Source organism: Moschus berezovskii, chromosome 18, assembly GCF_049115385.1.
Source record: "Moschus berezovskii isolate FMDL1 chromosome 18, NW_MosBer_1.0, whole genome shotgun sequence".
NCBI classification, from domain to species: Eukaryota; Metazoa; Chordata; class Mammalia; order Artiodactyla; family Moschidae; genus Moschus; species Moschus berezovskii.
Genome location: NC_142477.1, coordinates 74,047,544 through 74,063,047, shown reverse-complemented (window position 1 = coordinate 74,063,047; position 15,504 = coordinate 74,047,544). Strand labels below are relative to the sequence as shown.

At 47.2% G+C, this 15,504-nt stretch overlaps 1 protein-coding gene across 1 annotated transcript in view; it reads right to left on the bottom strand.

Annotated features, from left to right (window-relative positions):
• Nucleotides 1-15,504, bottom strand: part of STK10 (serine/threonine kinase 10) — a 142,667-nt gene that overhangs the window by 81,613 nt on the left and 45,550 nt on the right. Inside the window, exons 3-4 of the mRNA XM_055421826.2 lie at nucleotides 9,514-9,562; nucleotides 1,243-1,392 (exon numbers count right to left, since the gene is read on the bottom strand). Coding sequence (XP_055277801.2) covers nucleotides 1,243-1,392; nucleotides 9,514-9,562 — 199 coding nt within the window. The remainder of the gene's footprint in view (nucleotides 1-1,242; nucleotides 1,393-9,513; nucleotides 9,563-15,504) is intronic.

Sequence of the window (15,504 nt, the reverse complement as noted above, 5' to 3'; positions counted from 1 at the left end):
AAATAGTATTATAGGCATTTATATAACAATGGAGGAGTAGATGCAAGAAGAGTTAAAAGCTTTTATCTCGGGGAGTGGGGACAGGGAAAGGAGGTAGTAAAAGCAGAGGACACAGACATGTGTTATTTTGGTTTAAAAACTTATTAAAAATAAAAAGAAGTTCTGACACATGCTACCACATGGATGGACATTGAGGACATTGTGCTAAGAGAAATAAGCCCATCACGAACACACAAATGAGTGCACTTGTAGACCAGTCATATTCAGAGAGACCTGGAGGAAAACAGTGGCCTCCGGGAGGCGGGGTCAGAGCCGGGGAGGGACGCTGTTTAACGGGCACAGTTCGGGCAGACAACGAAGTCCCGGAGATGGGTGACGGTGACGGCTGCACAGCAGTGTGAATGCATTTCATGCCCCTGAACTAGACACTGACAAATAGCTAAGATGATAAATTTTATGTTATGTGTATTTTGTGTGTGTGCTCAGTTGTTCAGTGGGGTCCAACTCTTTGTGACCGCATGGACTATAGCCCGCCAGGTTCCTCTGTCCATGGGATTTTCCAGGCAAGAATACTGGAGTGGGTTTGCCATTTCCTCCTCCAGGGGATTTTCCTGACCCAGTGGTCAAGCCCACGTCTCCTGCATTGGCAGGTGGATTCTTTACCACTCTGTCATCTGGTAACCCTATGTATATTTTACCACAGTTGGAAAAAAAACAAAGAGAGGGGATTCATAATGGGAAAAAAAAAAGGTTTCGATATATGCCCCTGATGCACTGTTTTCCACCTGCAAATGGACCTCCATCTGTCACTTTCCCTCAAATTCTATCTATCGGAAGCAAGAGCAAAAGGGGTTGGACCAGTACCTCCTTGAGGTGCTGCCAGCCCGTGGACGAGATCATTGTTGGTAGTGAGGGGCTGACTGTGAGCTATAGGATGCTGGGCAACCATCACCTCTACAGACAGGTTCCAGTGGTCTCTCCCCACCCCTAGCTGCGACAATCAGAGATGTCTCCAGACACTGCCAGTATCCCTGGGGGATAAACTCTCTCTCAGTTGAGAACCCTGGGTTAGATGGATCCACGATGGGAACGGTGCCCCGGTGGACGGGGACAGACCTGGAAGGACCTCAGCATCCCATGGAAGTGTGGACTCACAGTCCCCCCGTCCACAGAGGCTGGGCCAAAACCTCAGGTGGGCGTTGTGGGGCTCTGCCTTCCCACCTCGCCCAAGACACCCCTTACCCAGCCTGATGTCCCCCTCGAGGGTCATGAGCACGTTGCCAGCTTTCAGATCCCGGTGGATGATCTTCTTGCCATGTAGGAAGGTGAGGGCTTCCAGCATCTGGCGGCAAACCACCTGAATCTGGGGCTCAGTGAGGCCTCTGTCCAGCTCTGGAAACAGAGAGGAGAACATGGCAGTTCAGCAAGCATTCAATGCAGGCAACTTCAAGTCAGGCTCCTGCCAGGTATAAGAAATACACCAGCCACCAATGTGCTTGAGCCCTTACTGTATATCAGATACACTTCCAAGCACTTTACATGTTACCTGCTTTGGGCTCACAGTAACCCTATAGGACAGGCACAGCTGTTACCCCATTTCACAGGTGAGGAGACTGATGCTCAGAGAAGTCAAGTCACCTGCTCAGGGTCACACAGTAGGGGTCACAGATCTGAGACTGAAAACAGACAGCTGGGCTTCAGAGCTCAGATTCGCAAACACAACCCTTCTGAGGGGCAGAGACCCGTTCCGTGAGCAGGTCCTGTGTGTCAGGCTCTGTGCTGGGTGCAGGGTCTCAGAGAGGCATGGAAATGATGAACAGTGCTGGGAACATGGTGGGCTTGGGGGCAGTGCTGGGAACACGGTGGGCTTGGGGGCGAGGGAGAGCAGCAACCCCTTCTACCTGGGGAATCAGGAGGCTCCCCAGAGGAATAGGCGTTCAAGCTGTGTCCCGAGGAAGGACAGATGTTTGAGAGGAGAAAAGGTGGCGCCAAGGCATAGGTCAAGGAACTAGCCAAAGGAGGGGCCTGGAGGCAACAGGAGCTGGTGCAGAAAAAGGTGAACAGGCTGGTGATGGTGGGGCAGGATCGTGGGAGGAAGGGGCCATCACCAAAAGCCTCTGCGGCACTAGCTGGGGCCGTGGACGCACACGCGCTCACATACCTACACAACACACACAGACACACACCCTCTACATACAGCACAGTGTCCACTGAGAGACGGCAGGGCCGTCTTCTCTGAGCAGGTGGGGAGTGCAGACAAGAGTATTCCTGCAGGAGGAGCAGCAAGCGCAAAGGACCCTCACCTCCCCGCATGGAGAAGTGAAGGTCACAGGTCTGCAGGAGATGTGGAGGCTGCATTTTCTTTGAAATGCAATGGGCAGTCCAGGAGAGGTTCTGAGAGGGACAGAGATACAACCTGAGCTTTGCATTAAAAAATTCCTCCTGGCACAGCAAGTGAAGAGCTTTCAGGGGAGCAAGAGTGGGCAGGGGGCTTAGCTGGCAGCCACACGGTAGTCCAGGAGGGCTACATGGTGGCCAAGGCTTCACAGAGGAAGGATTCCTGACTAGAGTCAGGGAGGTGGGAATGACAGGGTGTGCGACCTCATGGGTGCAATGGGAGGAAGGGCATGAGAAGAGTTAAGGATGACATCCCATGCTCATTGCTCTGTGAGCCATCATGATTATTTATTTCTTTTTAAAATATTTTGGGCATGCCAAGGGGCAAGTGGGATCATAGAAACCCCCGCTCCTGCACTGGAAGCTTGGAGTCTATACTGCTGAACCACCAGGGCAATTCAGTTCAGTCACTCAGATGTGTCTGACTCTTTGTGACCCCATGGACTACAGCATGCCAGGCCTCCCTGTTCATCACCAACTCCCGAAGCTTGCTCACATTCAAGTCCATCGAGTCGGTGATGCCATCCAACCATCTCATCCTCGTCACTCCTTCTCCTCCTGCCTTCAATCTTTCCCAGCATCAGGGTCTTTTCAAATGAGGTGGCTCTTCACATCAGGTGGCCAAAGTATTGAAGTTTCAGCTTCAACATCAGTCCAATCAATGAACACCCAGGACTGATCTCCTTTAGGATGGACTGGTTGGACCTCCTTGCAGTCCAAGGGACTCTCAAGAGTCTTCTCCAGCACCACAGTTCAAAAGCTTCATTTCTTCGGCGATCAGCTTTCTTCACAGTCCAACTCTCACATCCATACACAGCCACTGAAAAACCATATCCTTGACTAGATGGACCTTTGTTGGCAAAGTAATGTCTCTGCTTTTTAATAGTCAGTCATAGGAGCGTCTTTTAATTTCATGGCTGCAGTCACGATCTGCAGTGATTTTGCATGTGTTGCTTTAGTCGCTCAGTTGTGTCCGGCTCTTTGCAATCCCATTGACTGCAGCCCACCACGCTTCTCTGTCCGTGGAATTCTCCAGGCAAGAGTACAGGAGTGGATTGCCATTCCCTTCTCCATAGGAACTTCCCAACCCAGGGATTGAACCCTGGTCTCCTGCATCATAGGCAGGTGCTTTACCGTTTGAGCTACAGGAAGCCAGTCTCTCACTGTTTCCATTGTTTCCCTTATCTATTTGCCATGAAGTGATGGGACCAGATGCCATGGTCTTAGTTTTTTGAATGTTGAGCTTTAGGCCAACTTCTTCACTCTCCTCTTTCACTTTTATCAAGAGGTTCTTTAATTCTGCACTTTATGCCACAAGGATGGTGTTATCTGCATATCTGAGGTTATTGATATTTCTCACAGCAATCTTGATTCCAGCTTGTGATTCATCCAGCCCAGCATTTCGCATGATGTACTCTGCATACAAGTTAAATAAGCAGGGTAACAACATGCAGCCTTGACATACTCCATTCCCGATTTGGAACCAGTCTGTTGTTCCATGTCCAGTTCCAACTGTTGCTTCCTGACCTGCATACAGATTTCTCAGGAGGCAGGTCAGGTGGTCTGGTATTCCCATCTCTTGAAGAAATTTCCACAGTTTATTGTGATCCACACAGTCAAGGCTTTGGTGTAGTCAATAAAGCAGAAGTAGACGCTTTTTCTGGAACTGTTTTGCTTTATCAATGATCCAAAGGATGTTGGCAATTTGATCTCTGGTCCCTCTACCTTTTCTAAATCCAACTTGAACATATGAAAGTTCACGGTTCACGTACTGTTGAAGCCTGGCTAGGAGAATTTTGAACATTACTTTGCTAGGGTGTGAGATGAGTACAACTGTGCGGTAGTTGGAACATTATTTGGCATTGCCTTTCTTTGGGATTGGAATGAAAACTGACCTTTTCCAGTCCCGTGGCCACTGCTGAGTATTCCAAATTTGCTGGCATATTGAGTGCAGCACTTTCACAGCATCATCTTTTAGGATTTGAAATAGCTCAACTGGAATTCTATCATCTCCACTAGCTTTGTTCGTAGTGATGCTTCCCTAAGGCCCACGTGACTTCATATTCCATTGTGGTTTTCTGGGTCATGAAGATCTTTTTTGTACAGTTCTTCTGTGTATTCTTGCCACCTCTTCTTAATATCTTCTGCTTCTGTTAGGTCCATACTATTTCTGTCCTTTATTGTGCCCATCTTTGCATGAAATCTTCCCTTGGTATCTCTAATTTTCTTGAAGAGAGCTCTAGTCTTTCCCATTATATTGTTTTCCTCTACTTCTTTGCATTGATCACTGAGGAAGGCTTTCCTATCTCTCCTTGTTATTCTTTGGAACTCTGCATTCAAACGGGTACATCTTTCCTTTTCTCCTTTGCCTTTAGCTTCTCTTCTTTTCTCAGCTATTTGTAAGGCCTCCTCAGACAAACATTTTGCCTTGTCGCATTTCTTTTTCTTGGAGATGGTCTTGATCACTGCCTTCTGTATAATGTCACGAACCTCCGTCCATAGTTCATCAGGCACTCTATCAGATCTAATCCCTTGAACCTATTTGTCACTTCCACTGCATAATCATAAGGGATTTGATTTAGGTCATACCTGAATGGTCTAGTGGCTTTCCCTACTTTCTTCAATTTAAGTCTGAATTTGGCAATAAGGAGCTCATGATCTGAGCCACAGTCAGCTCCCAGTCTTGTTTTTGCTGATTCTACAGAGCTTCTCCATCTTTGGCTGCAAAGAATATTATCAATCTTATTTTGGTATCGACCATCTAGTGATGTCCATGTGTAAAGTCTTCTCTTGTGTTGGATGAGGGTGTTTGCTGTGACCAGTGCGTTCTCTTGACAAAACTCTATTAGCCTTTGTCCTGCTTCATTCCGTGCTCCAAGGCCAGATTTGCCTGTTACTCCAGGTGTTTCTTGACTTCCTACTTTTGCATTCCAGTCCCCTATAATGAAAAGGACATCTTTTTTGGGGTGTTAGTTCTAGAAGGTCTTGTAGGTCTTCATAGAACTGTTCAACTTCAGCTTCTTCAGCATTATTTATCAGGCCATAGCCTTGGACTGCTGTGATATTGAATGGTTTGCCTTGAAAACGAACAGAGATCATTCTGTCGTTTTTGAGACTGCATCCAAGTACTGCATTTCAGACTCTTGTTTACTATGATGGCTACTCCATTTATTCTAAGGGATTCTTGCCCACAGTAGTAGATATAATAGTCAACTGAGTTAAATTCACCCATTCCAGTCCATTTTAGTTTCAGTTCAGTTCAGTCGCTCAGTCGTGTCCGACTCTCTGCGACCCCACGAATCGCAGCACGCCAGGCCTCCCTGTCCATCACCAACTCCCGGAGTTCACCCAAACTCATGTCCATAGAGTCGGTGATGCCATCCAGCCATCTCATTCTCTGTCGTCCCCTTCTCCTCCCGCCCCCAACCTTTCCTAGCATCAGAGTCTTTTCCAGTGAGTCAACTCGTCGCATGAGGTGGCCAAAGTATTGCAGTTTCAGCTTTAGCATCAGTCCTTCCAATGAACACCCAGGATTGATCTCCTTTAGAATGGACTGCTTGGCTCTCCTTGCAGTCCAAGGGACTCTCACGAGTCTTCTCCAACACCACAGTTCAAAAGCAGCAATTCTTCAGCCCTCAGCTTTCTTCACAGTCCAACTCTCACATCCGTACATGACCACAGGAAAAACCATAGCCTTGACTAGACGGACCTTTGTTGGCAAAGTAATGTCTCTGCTTTTTAATATGCTATCAAGGTTGGTCATAACTTTCCTTCCAAGGAGCAAGCGTCTTTTAATTTCATGGCTGCAATCAGCATCTGCAGTGATTTTGGAGCCCAAAAAAATAAAGTCTGACACTTTCCACTGTTTTTCCATCTATTTCCCATGAAGTGATGGGACCAGATGCCATGATCTTTGTTTTCTGAATGTTGAGCTTCAAGCCAACCTTTTCACTCTCCTCTTTCATTTTCATCAAGAGGCTTTTGAGTTCCTCTTCACTTTCTGCCATAAGGGTGGTGTCATCTGCATATCTGAGGTTATTGATATTTCTCCCAGCAATCTTGATTCCAGCTTGTGCTTCTTCCAGCCCAGCGTTCCTCATGATGTACTCTGCATATAAATTAAATAAGCAAGGTGACAATATACAGCCTTGACGTACTCCTTTTCCTATTTGGAACCAGTCTGTTGTTCCATGTATAGTTCTGACTGTTGCTTCCTGACCTGCTTCAGTTCAGTTCAGTTCAGTTCAGTCGCTCAGTCGTGTCCGACTCTCCGCGACCCCGTGAATCACAGCACGCCAGGTACTGATTCCTAAAATGTTGATGTTCACACTCTTGCCATCTCCTGTTTCACCACTTCCAATTTGCCTTGATTCATGGACCTAACATTCCAGGTTTCTATGCAATATTGCTCTTTACAGCATCGGACTTTACTTCCATCACCAGTCACATCCACAGCTGGGTGTTGTTTTTGCTTTGGCTCCATCCCTTCATTCTTTCTGGAGTTATTTCCCCACTGATCTCCAGTAACATATTGGGTACCTACCGACCTGGGGAGTTCATCTTTCAGTGTCCTATCTTTTTGCCTTTTCATGCTGTTCATGGGGTTCTCAAGGCAAGAATACTGAAGTTGTTTGCATTCTCTTCTCCAGTGGACCACGTTTTGTCAGAAGTCTCCACCATGACCCATGGTATAGGGCCACCCAAGACGGACCAGGGCAGTCTGTGATTATTTAGTTCTTGCTCCTGCCCAAGCTCCCTGGGCTGAGGTCAGCCCTGCAGTCCTGCCTGCTTGGCCCTCAGGCTGAAGGCTCCCAAGCTGGTGGGCAAGGTCACTACATTGAGGCCTCCCTCTGGTTGGGGCTTCCAGGTTCCCCTGCAGCGCCTGGAGGAATCCCCAAGGTCAGATCCCTCAGGCTCAGTAAAAACAAGCATGTCAGCCGGGGTGGAGGCACTGCCTGCAATGTCCTGGGCAGCCCGGCTCCAGAGCAGGGCTCCTGAACCAGGGGTCATTCTGGGTCTATAACTCCTTCCCTGCAGCCTCGTCCATCGACCCCTGCATCTCCCCCAGCCAAGGCCCAAGCTCAGAGTCTGTGAGGACTTCAGGGCCACACAGACTGGGCCGGAACTTGGGCCCTGCCCCGTGCTGGCCATGTGATTTCTGGCAAGTCACTCTATCTCCCTGCATCTTCAATACTGGTCTGCAAAATGGAATGAGGAGGAGATGAAGGCAGGGCTCCGGAGACAAAGCACGTTAATGTCTCGGCGTGGAGCTCAGTCAAGAAAAGGTGATGACTCTCACACTGGTCCTGAGCTTATGCTGGATTGTCTGTAGCAAATTTTTAAATGTCAAAAGTGTACCTGACTCATGTCAGATTTACTTACATAGATCAAACAGGAAAAATCAAAGTGATGAGGAGGAGGATAATAACCTCAACGCTACCATTTTTTGAGCCTTTACAATGCACCAGCATGAGGATAAAGCGTTGGGTACGTTATTTCATGAAAGCTCGATAATAATCCAAAGAGGTAGACAGACATAACACAATTAAAACAATTTTTTGTTGTTTTTGATGTGGACCATTTTTTAAAGCCTTGTTATTAAATTTGTTAATATTGCTTCTGCTTTATTTTTTGGTTTTTTTGGCCAGAAGTCATGTGAGACCTTGATTCCCCAACCAGGGATTACACCTGAACCAGAAGGCGAAGTCTTAGGTACTAGATGGCCAGGAAAGTCCCTATGACACATTTTTAAAGTTCAGTTTATTGAAATATAATTTACATACAGGAAAATTCGCCTTTTTGGGTGTACAGTTCTGTGAATTTTGGCAAATGTGTGTAGTGACACCAACAGTACCACAGTTTAGATACAGAACACACATGCCCATCACTCCCCAAAATGCCCCACTGTCCCCCGTTCACCCCCCAACTCCAGCCGCAAAGCAATCACTAATGAGATCTCTTCCTATAGCTCCATCTTTTTCTAGAAAGGCATATAATTGGAATCACACAGCATGGTGAATTCTTAAGGTGAATTTTTTATTACACAGCAATACTTGAATACTTTCTTCCTAATAAAAAAAAGTTGCAACATTGCAGATGAGCCTAAGTCCCCTTTGAAACCACATCCCAACCTGCACCTCATCCTTCTGCTCTGCAGGAGGGCTGAGAGCCAAAAATGAGTAACAGCTAGCAAGTCAGGGCCAGCAGGATCAGAACGAGCACTGGTGTTAACAAACTAAAACGGCCATACGGTGATGTGCCAGATGCATGCTCCCCACATGCCGTAAAGGGGCCAGCCCAGTGCCCCACAGCCACCAAGCCAAGGAACCTGGCATGGCCCTCAGGAACCCTGGGCCCCGAGCCTAGGCTCATCCCTCTACACAACTCTGCAAGGCGATGGGAGACAACTGAGGGCAGAAAGGCCCTCTGAGCAGGGCAGGCATCTGTGGGAGAGTCAACCCCTGACCACAGAGCTGCAGCTATGACCTATGACCTGGGTCAGCTCTCTCCATCCCAGCTTCTCTTATCCCACCTTGATTTCTAAAATAGTAATGGCACTGTTTCTTTAAGCTGCCACCAACAGAGAACAAACCGCCTGGGGCTGGACCAGTTAGTTCCCTCAGGAGAACAGAGAGGAAATAGGTGGAGATCCCCGCTTTTCAGAGAACCTCCCTCAGGGGTCTCATTTTCACCTCCCACGAGCACTGTGGGGTTCGGCAAGGGGGGCAGCACAGCTGCCTCACACCCAGACATCTTGAGGGAGCCAGTGATCCACTCAAGGACATACGGCTCTTTGAACGAGAAGTTTTGGTCTTCTTAGTATCCTGCACCCTCTCCAGCAACCGAAGCCCTGCTCCCAGATGCTGACAGAGTGGGAAGGTACTCAAACAGGCCACGGGCATTACTGGGGTGGGGAAGTGATGGATCCCAGTGCTCGACAGAGCCAACCCCAGCACCACTGCCCTGCATCAAGGAGGACTCACCAGGGGCTTCCCTGGCTGTCCAGTGGTTAGGTCTCCATGCTTCGCAGGGGACACAGGTTCAATCCCTAGTTAGGGAACTAAGATCCTGCAAGCTACTCAGAGAGGCCAAAAAAAAAAAAAAGAAATGACTCACCCAGCATGATGGCATCCACAGCTCCCCCAGGACAGAACTCGATCATAATCTGCAGAAAATACAAGTCAAAGTAACATGAGCAGCAGTGCCCAGCCCACGAATCAGGGGCCCCTCCAGGGCCGGCCCTGATCAGATAGGCCTGCTAGCACCTAATGCATTTGCTCTTCGGCCCCTCTTCCTCCTGCCCAGGGGTTAGTCCAATCTGCCCCCACACCCCTCAAACCAGACATCAGTTCTTATAGGAGGCTCTCACACCCAGGAATTACTTGGGCACTTCATTTTTCAGGGAAAAAAAAAACCAAGTCACCATGGAAACCTGCAGCTTCAGTGAACAGCCTTTTCAGCCAAGCCCGCATCCTTCCCTTCTCCTCTGATCGGCCCTGTCTGCTCACTCACCCCCACCCGCCAGCCACCCTGCTTCTTACAATCCAAAGCCAAGTCTCAGAGGACACCTTCCACCCACATACAAGCTGGCCAAATCCTCCTGGGACTCCAACACCTGTCTGTCGACTCTTCTCCATCACCCAGAGCCTGGAGTATCAGAAGATCAGGTCCGTGAAGCCCAGCTCAGGTAGAGAAATCAAAGCCCAGAAAGGAGCTGTAATTGACCAAGGCCACACAGGCTGTCTAGTGGCTCCTGAATGGAAAGCAGGTTTTGCTTACCTCCACGTCATTCATTCATTCATTCACTCAACACACACCCAACAGGTAACAGGCCCTGGGAGAACCACCTGAGGGAGGCCTTCAAGGGGCTCGCAGCCCAGTGCAGCAAATGGAAAAAGCCAGTAAGAGTCACACGTGCTGGGGGCGCTGACACAGGCCCCCTCCCTGGTCTACGCCCATCTTCACTCTTTTCGGCCCACTCCGGGCTCCTATCATAGATGGGAAGTCGCCTTCGCTTTTTTTCAAAGTGCAGGTAGATGGCTGGGGAAGGCAGAAAGGAACACAAACTTCAAGGCACTCCCAGCATCTCCTCCAGCTCAGGCTCAGACACAGCGCCTGAGGGGCACTCAAGAAGGCCCGGCGCACTAAATAGAAAAGAAAACCTCAGCCGTGACCTCACTGGGCCAGAGCCAGCTCTCCGGCCACAGGAGGGAGGAGCTGCTTCAGCGTTTTGACGAGGCCTCCGAACTTGTAGTTGACTTTCCAGAGGCTTCCTGGTGCTGTAAATATGAGGATGCAGTGATTCCTGGTTGGACCCAAGTCCCAAGCCCACCGCTCACCAGTTGTGGCCTTGGGCAAGTCACTTCAACCGTGTGAGCCTGTTTTCTCAACTGTAAGACGGAGCTGCTGATGCGGCTCCTCTTAGCTGGGCCCCACCTCTGAGCTATATTTAGGGGACAGGCCACCCCTGGAGGTCAAGCAGGGAGCTCTAAGCTGGGCCAGGGACACCAAAGAAAAGGGTAACAGGGAGGGGGAGGCTGTGGTGCCCTCCCTCAGCCCAGGGCAGCAGACAGGCCTGCCACATGCTGGACAAGGCTACACGCCACGGGAGGGGGCCGGGCGAGGGAATATCCACCCGCTCACACACCACCACCTGCCAGGGAGGAAGGACAGGGCCTCTGAGGCTCCCGCAGCCACTCTGGTCCTGCTTGGCCATGAGAGCGTCAGGCCAGCTCCCCTGGACTACTCTACCACCGTGGTGACTATCGTCCTAAATAAGACATCAGAGACACGTTAACATGCTGCAGCCCAGCACGCGAGGAGGCGGCGCTTCTTTCTTCCACTCACTCACTCTCTCACTCGTGTGTTCACTGAACCAACCACCAACCAACCAGGCTTGTTCCCAGGGTCAGAGTGACCTGGACATGGGCATCAACCTCTCGAAGCTCAGCATACCATTCTGCCTTTTAATAATGCTCGGTGCTACAAAAGAGAACTCCAAATCCTACTCATTGCTAGAAAAAGCCCAGCCACAAGAGGCAGCAGTGGAAGAGAAGCCCAGCTTAGTCACCACACAAGTCACTTACGAGTACGTGGTCTGTAAGATGGTGGAATGGCATGCCCAGAGCCCACAGGAGTGACAGAGTCATCCAAGCCCTGATAAGCAACACGTGAGACTCAGTCAGTAGGAACTGTTTCTAGGATTTCTTTCTTGAGCTCAGGGGTTCAGGGTTTTTTTTGTTTTGTGTTTTGAGACCCCATGAAAGCCGCCCTCTGACCCCTCATATAGAAAAATGCAAATACAAACAAATGTTTCTGTGCAATTTCACTGACTTCTCACATGCCCTCAAGTCCCACCACCAAACCCAGGTCAGTGTTTTCACTAGCTACTGACTACACAGCCTTGGCAATGACCTACCTATCTGTAAAATGGGACAACACTAGAGACACCCCCAGAACCACTTTAAGGATCCAATGAGGTGGTACGTATCAAGCAACAAGCCTGAGCCTCACACACACAGAGGCCACAAGGCAGGCTCAGCTCTTTCCTCCTCTACTAGGGGGCAGCTGAAGAGGAAACGGTGGTGGGCTTGGCCTCGAGTCCTGGCATGTGTGTGCTCAGTCACTCACTCCTATTCAACTCTTTGCGACCCTTTGGACTGTAGCCCGCCAGACTCCTCTGCCCATGGGATTCTCCAGGCAAGAATGCTGGAGTGGGTTGCCAAGGCCTCCTCCAGGGGATCGTCCCCACCCAGGGATCAAAACCATGTCTCTATGTCTCCTGTATTGACAGGCAGGTTCTTTACCACTAGCACCACCTGGGAAGCCCTTCGAGTCAGCTTCCTTATTAGCTATGTGAACCTAGGCAAGCCACTTAATGTCCCCATGCCTCGATTTCTTCATCTGAAAATGGTACTAATCTTTTCTCCCCTCAATGTCATCAGACAGTCAATGACATGTCCAATACAAAAGCTACAACAACTAATATGCACTTGGTGAATCTAGAAAAGGAAATCTAGAAAGATCACACTTAGACCATGCTATTTAGGCTTCCTACAAAAACATGCCTTCCCAGAATTACAGTTCATCAACACTCCCACTGCCAGTATCAAAAGTCAGTATGAGAAGTGGTCAAACCTGGGCGGTTCCTGCATCTTTCAGTGAAACTGTCCCTTACACAATGCCCTTACACAAGGCCCCCATGACCCCTCCCCTCCCAGGTCAGCACTAGGAAAGTTGAAGCATTCTGCCAGTTTGGTTTGCTTCCTCTTCTGCAATTTGAGACCTCCATGACGCCTTGCACTTCCCGTATTTTTTTACTTTTTATTGTCTTTGAGGCAAGGCATATGACTTTATTTGGAAAGCCAGCAGACAGAGAAGATGGCAAACTAATATCTCAAAATAGACATCTTCCATTATCATTATTATTCTGCGCCAGCTACTGGGAAGCTCTGAGTTTAGCTTTGGTTTTACTCCCATGGATAAATGTACCGACTTTTCATTCTACACCAGGATTAAATCTACAATATTCCACAATTTTCACGTGGACCCTGATGATGTGTCTTTAGAAGATGATTGTCCCGTAAATCCACACTTCAAAATGTGAAGCTGTTTTTGAAACAGCAGTCCTCATTTGGAGTTAATCATAGCCTATGTGAGAGTGATGTTCTGCTTATTAACTTTCTGTAATTCTGCCCAACTGTACTCTCACATGTGGCATAATACAGTTTGGTTTTTCTTCTCCTCCTTTATCTTTTTTTTTGAAAGTGGCTTTTTTCAGTCTTTTTAGTTTAAAAAGTTTCATGTCTTGGTGCCTTTTATATGATGTAAAAGAGAAAAGTAATGTCCCTTCCATGACATGGTTCACATTGGGCTCCATTGCATGGGTCTTAACATTTCACACTTCAGCTTCTCAGTCACAGGGAGCTTATAACATGAACTTCTTAGCACTTTTATAGAAATGCATGAGGTTTAATTAATAAAATGATTACCTCAATAAATTTAATAATAACAATAAATAAAAAGAAAACAATCATCTGAATGCCTTAGGATATTACTAAATAGCCTGTTTAGAAAACTCAGAGAATGGAAAAATTACATCAATACCCACGGAAAGTTTCAGTTCAGTTCAGTTCAGTCGCTCAGTCGTGTCCGACTCTTTGCGACCCCATGAACCGCAACACGCCAGGCCTCCCTGTCCATCACCAACTTCTGGAGTTTACCCAAACTCATGTCCATTGAGTCAGTGATACCATACAACCATCTTGTCCTCTGTCGTCCCCTTCTCCTCCTGCCCTCAATCTTTTCCAGCATCAGGGTCTTTTCAAATGAGGTGGCTCTTTGCATCAGGTAGCCAAAGTATTGGAGTTTCAGCTTCAACATCAGTCCTTCCAATGAATACCCAGGACTGATCTCCTTTAGGATGGACTGGTTGACTCTCCTTGCAGTCCAAGGGACTCTCAAGAGTCTTCTCCAACACCACAGTTCAAAAGCGTCAATTCTTCGGCATTCTGCTTTCTTTACAGTCCAACTCTCACATCCATACATGACTACTGGAAAAACCAGAACATTGACTCGATGGACCTTTGTTGACAAAGTAATGTCTCTGCTTTTTAATATGCTGTCTAGGTTGGCCATAACTTTCCTTTCAAGGAGTAAGCATCTTTTAATTTCATGGCTGCAATCACCATCTGCAGTGATTTTGGAGCCCAAAAAATATAAAGTCTGCCACTGTTTCCACTGTTTCCCCATCTTGGTCTATTCTTGTATTTTCTACATTTTATTCAACTAATATGTTATAAAATCTCATATTAGAAGTACTCTTTTTTTAATGAAAAGTACTGGCCTAAAATCACCCATGGCTACAGCTGCATCTATTCATCTGGAAGGGGATGGGGCTGTGCCTATCCACAGTGAAAGTCCCAGCAGGACCATGCCCAGAATACCCTCTTTAGGGTTTTCTATATATAAGAGCTTGTCAACTGCAAACAGAAATAATTTTACTTCTTCTTTGCAATTTGCATGCCTTTCATTTCTTTTTTCCTGACTAATGGTGCTAGCTAGTACTTCCAATACTATGCTGAATAGAAGTGATGAAGGTAAGCATCTTTGCCTTATCTCTGATCTTAGTGTTTTTAGTCTCTCACCATTGAATATGTTCACTGTGAGTTGTTCATATATGACCTTTATTATATTTAGAGATACTTTTCTTCTATTGGTTTGTTAAATGTTTTTCTCATGGAAGTGTTGAATTGTCAAATACTTTTTCTTCATTAGCTGAGATGATCATGTGTTCTCCCACTTTTATTCTGCTAATGCAGTTTGTTAGATTCATTGATTTTCATAAATTAAACCATCCTTGCTTCCAAGAATAAATTCCATTGGTCATGGTGTATAATCCTTTTAATATGCTGCAGTGTAGCCAAAAAGCCAACAACAAAAACACGTTAGGTTTCTAGACACTAACAATGAACAATCCAGTAAAAGAAAATTAAGGAAACAATTCCATTTATAATAGCATCAAGAAGAAGAAAATACTTAGGACCATCTAGGAAAAGGGAATAAGATTAAACCACGAAGGTGGAAGATGTGTACACTGAGAAGTGAAAAACAGGCTGAGAGACATTAAAGATGACACACATAGGTGGAGAGGCAGCCTCTGTGCACGACTGAAAGACCGTGTTAGGACACCAACACTGCCCAACACAATCTACAGAGTCAGTGCCATCCCTATCAAATCCCCATGGCATCTTTCATAGAAACTGGAAAAATTCATACTAAAATTCACATGGAATATCAAGGGACCCCAAGCACCAAAAGAACCTTGAAAAAGGACAGTTGGAAAAAACTGTTCAAAGAAAATTGACGGTCTCATACTTCTTGATTTCAAAACTTACTACAAAGCTACAATAATCAAAACAGCAAGGTACTAGCATAAAGACAGACATATAGACTAGTGGAACAAGATCCCAGGAACAAACCCTTGCATATACAGTCAAATGATTTTTAACAAAGGGGCCAAGGCCATTCAGTGGAAAAAGAATAGTCTTTTCAACAAATTTTGTTGGGAAAACTGAATTATCAACATGCAAGAGAATGAAGATGGTC